We start from the raw sequence: 5111 nt of genomic DNA, 5'->3' as shown, positions 1-5111 counted from the left end.
AAGTCCTAAAAAACTTAAAAAAAAAAAAAAAAAAACAAGGTATTATGTGAATGAATATTGGATTCTTCCTGAAATTCGGATTGCATTTCTTTATTGGATTATCACATCTACATGGTATAAATCAGAAAATTTTGGGAAATATTTCATACACATCTATGAGATATCCAAGTTGTTAGTTGTTACTAATAATATTCCTAATTTTTAAACACCATGTAACAAAATAAATAACTAACAAACACAATTTAGCTCAAAGATATTACTCTAATTTTACCATAAGATAAGATGAGTGTCATATATCTTACATCTGATATCATTTTTACAACACATAGCTTTTCTGTGTGCTACGATACTACACTAGTAAAAAAAAAAAGATGGAAATCTAGCACGTGTATATATCTTTATCTTTAAAGGCGTAATAATTTACACTCAACAGTTTTTCCCCCAAAGATACATATCAAAATATTATCTCAAACGATCTTTAACGACTTATTAGAGTCGTCTATAGAGTCGTATAGGTAAAAATACGTAGACATACGCATGTATACATGTATTAATGGACGTATTTTGATTTATAATTTGGAGAAAATTGTTGAAAATTCTTGTACCTCAAGATTCAAGAACATTTGAAGTTTGTAAAAGATCGTAAGGTGCCCAAAGTGTATCCAAAGGACAAGCTCTATTCCCATCTAGTCTAACCCATGGCTTCCCTTTCCCACTCCAATGCAGTAAACTCACCGGCCCCGGATGTAAATCACGGCAAAGACCTTGAAAATTATCACCACCTAATCCATGTTGGTTCCATCGGTGGTCCACCGGAGCTATCTTTCCGGCGAAAACAAGTAGGAAAGGAGGTAGTGATCCCAGTTCGTATATCCTTATTCTTTTCTGTAACTCCATCCATTCTATAATCTTTGTGGTGTAATCTCCCTCCCGCCACCTCGCAAGATCGATCACCATGACTCCGGTGTTGAAGTAACATGCTTTTCGGTCGGAGAATGTGGCGGAGAGAGAAGGGTTTGACCAGAACGTCGGCGTGAAGTAGGATGTGAAGTTGGCGTTGCAGTACTCCGGTGCTGCGAGGACTTTGCGATCAGTTTCGTCTCCGAAGGGTGTGGCGGCGAGTTTTGCAATGTCGTCGACGAGTACCAGGTCGGAGTCGAGGTAGACGACTTTGTTGACGCAGGCGGGGAGGAGGTCGGCGAGGTAGTTACGAGCGTAGTTTAGTGGGCAGTCGAGGGCGGAGCGAATGGAGGTTGAGATGAGTCCTAAAACGGCGGGGTCGTCGAATCTGTAGACGTTGAAACGGAGGTAAGGGAAGGAGGTGGCGAGTGTGAGCTGGATGTTGTCGGTGTATGCGGAGGCGGAGGCGACGAAATGGAAGCGAATGTTTTCCGGGCAAGAAGAGTGTTGAAGGACGGAAAGAATGGCAGCCATGGATCCCCGGAGGTAAGCAGCATCAAGAGTCATGGCGACATGAACTGCATTACCGGAGCAGATATCATCGGCGGGAAGGCAATTGTGTGAGTTGTAGAATTTGGGTGCTTCTTTAAAGTAAAGAGGGGCGGCGGCGGCGGCGGTGGTAGAAATTGCGTCGGTGGAGATAAGTAATAGAAGTGTTAATAGGAGAGAGAGATTTGAAGGAGGCATCTCTTTGGTGAAAGCATAGATCTTTCTCTCTTTTTTCCCCCACTTATCAGTGGACGATGATATGGTCTTTTGACAGTTTGAAGATTTAAGTCTAAAATATATTTAAATTATTTAATAACAATATTCCATAAGCCTAGAATATATATACAAATTATTTAGTAACAATATTCATAAACAAATAAATAATTTGAAGGGGTTGGCCCGGAGACAATGCACAAAAATTAGAAGGGTTCTTTTTTTTTTTTTTTTTTTTTTTTAATTTATTTATTTTTAAAAATATAGATCTAAAAATGTCTGCACGTCTTCTTCTTGACGTAAATGTAGACCAGAGTTTTTTAGTATTTTCAAACATTTTCGCCTAAAACACACATATATCTTTATTTTATTTTATTTTTTAATTTATATTTATTCCAAGTTTATTAATGATAAAGAATTTGAAAAAAGAAAGTTATAATACTTAAAAAGAAACGTTCAACAACATAAACATAACATTTTTAACAAATTTATAAATAAAAATTTATTATAATAATGTTCATTGAAATTATTTATATAAATATGAAAAAAATCATGATATATTTTTATATTTACATGCTAAATTTTATAAAACAATATTTAATATAATATCGTCAATTTCTTGGAAAATATTTATAGTACGTTTTTAATTTATTTAATTGAAAAAGTCGAAGTTTATTTCCATCAATTTATGTGTCAAATTCTTTGATTTTTAATTACAATGTTTAGGTATAACTTTGCGACCAAAATTGTTGGTTTTTATCAAATATATGTTAATTCGTACAATTTTATTTTGACTTTTTATACAATAATACATAAAAGTTTATCAAGAATTGTTAATTATTTGTAACAAAGTTATAAAAATATTAAAAAAATCACTTTGAAGTTAAAAAAAAAAAAATCAGTTTATTTAGATTTTAGTTTATTTTAGTAGTCTGCAGATGTTAAAAAAACAAGCAGTCTTTTTTTTTTTTCAGACTACAGACGTTTGGTTCACCTCTTCTATTGCAGATGTCTACAGATGTGGTTCGCACACTGTACACATTTTGCCTAAAAAAAATAACACATAATACTCTACCGATCTCATGTGTTGTGGAAAGATATATTTCTTCAAGTATTTGAGGGTTCAAGTCATGTTATTGACAAATAAGTAGATTTGAGGGGGACAAAGTATCTCTCTCTCTCTCTCTCTATATATATATATATATATATATATATATATATATATATATATATATATATATATATATATATATATATATATATATACTTTAGTTGTTTTGTATTTTTTACTTTTGGGGTTAAGTAGGTTGAAAAGATATGGTTTCCATGTGCTGTGGTTAGAAAAAATGAAAAAGAAAAGAGAAAAAAAAATTAGAAAAAAATGAAAAAGAAAAGAGAAAAAAAATTAATGTGAAAGTGATGTGACAGTAAGTTGGGAGGGAAAGATGTGTATTAGCCGCTTCAAAAAAATTATGGGAAATTAACTAAATTGATACGTATGTCTATTCAATTTTTAAGAAAACAATAATTTTTTTAGCAAACTAAGTTTATGTTTTGGGTGTCAGCTGCAAGTTGAAAAACTATCTGATAGTTGAATAACTAGTTGTCAGGTTATAAATTAGTTAATAAAAAATAATGTTTGCTAAAAACTACATGATAAACTAGCTGAAAGTTATAAAATGATATTTAGGATAATAAATTTTCAAGAACTAATTAAGGGGGTGTTTGGATAGGAAAAAAAGAGGTGCTTATTGCTTATTCCCACAATAAGCTAATTTAAGTGTTAGGATAAAATCCAACTTATTAGGCTAAATAAGCTAATTTTAATAAGCATCCCTCCCCATACTTATTGCTTATTGCTTATTCCCACCACAAATAAGCTATAAACAATAAGCTAAAAATCTAATCCAAACACCCCCTAAAGGTATATTTGGAATATTTTACAAAACTCCTCACAAGCTAGTTTATAAATACTTTTTGGCTTGCCAAAATGACAACTTAAATACGTTCGAAAAAATAAACTAGCTTATAAGCTAGTTATGGTGTGTCAACACAACCTAATCACCTACTTCGGAATGGTGCAATATAAAGTAGAAGGATATATATATATATATATCCTATGCTTAAATGTCATTTTAGAAAATCCAAGAAATCATAACCCTAACTTTGAAGTTTTTCTCTGTTTCCAACCATGAATTCCATAAGCCATGTTAGTTTTACATATTAATGTAGTTAAATTTATATGTATATGTGTAAATATCATTCCAAAATACGAAGAACAACATTGGAATGCATATAATATGTCTAGAATTCCATATTACATGTCTGTTTTTTGTTTAAATTTTTCTATATAATATATGGTTACCTGCTAGTAGCCTAAATCCCTTAGTAATACATCATGGAATGTTAAGTAATATACTTAATGCTTTGTTACACTCGAATCCGGGTAAGTTTTCTTCCAACCCTTTAATTTGCAACTTTTGGAAACTTTGGCCCTTACATGGGGCATACCTAGATGGTATGTTGGGTGTAAGGGGGATTTAGCGGAATGACACCGTTTGATGGAGTACGTTAGGCGTACTCGGAGTATGTAGGTCGTACTCCGCCAGGACTCAAACCCTAATATTTAGGGTTTGGACCCTATTTATTGCACCTTAAGTCTCATTTCTAGCCTCCATCACTTGAAACGTTTCCCCTTGAAAACCCCAGCCCCATTGTTTCATTTTTAAAGCTTGAGAGTTTGTTTTGTGTGTTTCAAAGGGAAAAGAAGGTAGTGGTGAAGCTTGGAACCAGAAACAAGCTTGGATCTTGAAGTCTTGCATCATCTTCAATCTCCAGAAGGTATAAAGCTCATACCTTGGTGATTAAGTTGATAGATCTTGTTGTATGTTGATATTGTGAACTTTTGTCCCCAAATATGTCCTTGTGCATGGCATGCTATAGAGCAAATGGGATGTCCTTTTGGACGTTTTTCTAGGCTTAGAATGATAAAAATGTGTTCTTGTCCCATTTAGTTCTTCCCCATGCATGAGTTGGTTGTCTTAATTTAAGATGTTGGGATTTTTGGTCTTAAGAACATTAGGGTCATGCAAGACCATAAAGTTGGAAACTTTATGGTCAAGGACAACATTTGGGACTTGGATATGTAGTTTGGTCGAAAAAAGGCTTATGCATTAAGCCCTTAATGAGTTAAGAACATTCAACTGCATATGTCAGGCATACCAAGCGGCACACTACGTGTACGCAGTTAGGCCCCGTCTATTTTGGTCGCAATCGAGAATGCCCCGCGTAAGATCGAAGTACGCCCCGCACTAGAGTGAGGTGACTCGGCTGGGTTGACTCAACTGATTTATTGAGTTTAACGAGTGTTGACCTAAGTATATTTTGGATAATTTTGTATTAATTAAGGTTGTACTATGAATTGCATAATAGGTGATGGGTAAAGCTGG

The 5111-nt window shown here is 33.7% G+C and overlaps 1 protein-coding gene across 1 annotated transcript; it reads right to left on the bottom strand.

Moving 5' to 3' along the window:
* Positions 1-370: 370 nt before the first annotated feature.
* LOC111884124 (probable galacturonosyltransferase-like 1) lies at positions 371-1735 on the bottom strand. The gene has a single exon (XM_023880451.3). The coding sequence runs from the start codon at positions 1645-1647 to the stop codon at positions 607-609; it is 1041 nt and encodes a 346-aa protein (XP_023736219.1). The 5' UTR covers positions 1648-1735; the 3' UTR covers positions 371-606.
* Between the last annotated feature and the right edge of the window lie 3376 nt (positions 1736-5111).

The sequence above is a fragment of the Lactuca sativa genome, chromosome 4, assembly GCF_002870075.4.
Source record: "Lactuca sativa cultivar Salinas chromosome 4, Lsat_Salinas_v11, whole genome shotgun sequence".
Classification (NCBI taxonomy): Eukaryota; Viridiplantae; Streptophyta; class Magnoliopsida; order Asterales; family Asteraceae; genus Lactuca; species Lactuca sativa.
The sequence above is the reverse complement of the archived record's forward strand: the minus strand, read 5'-3'. Positions and strand labels throughout refer to the sequence as shown.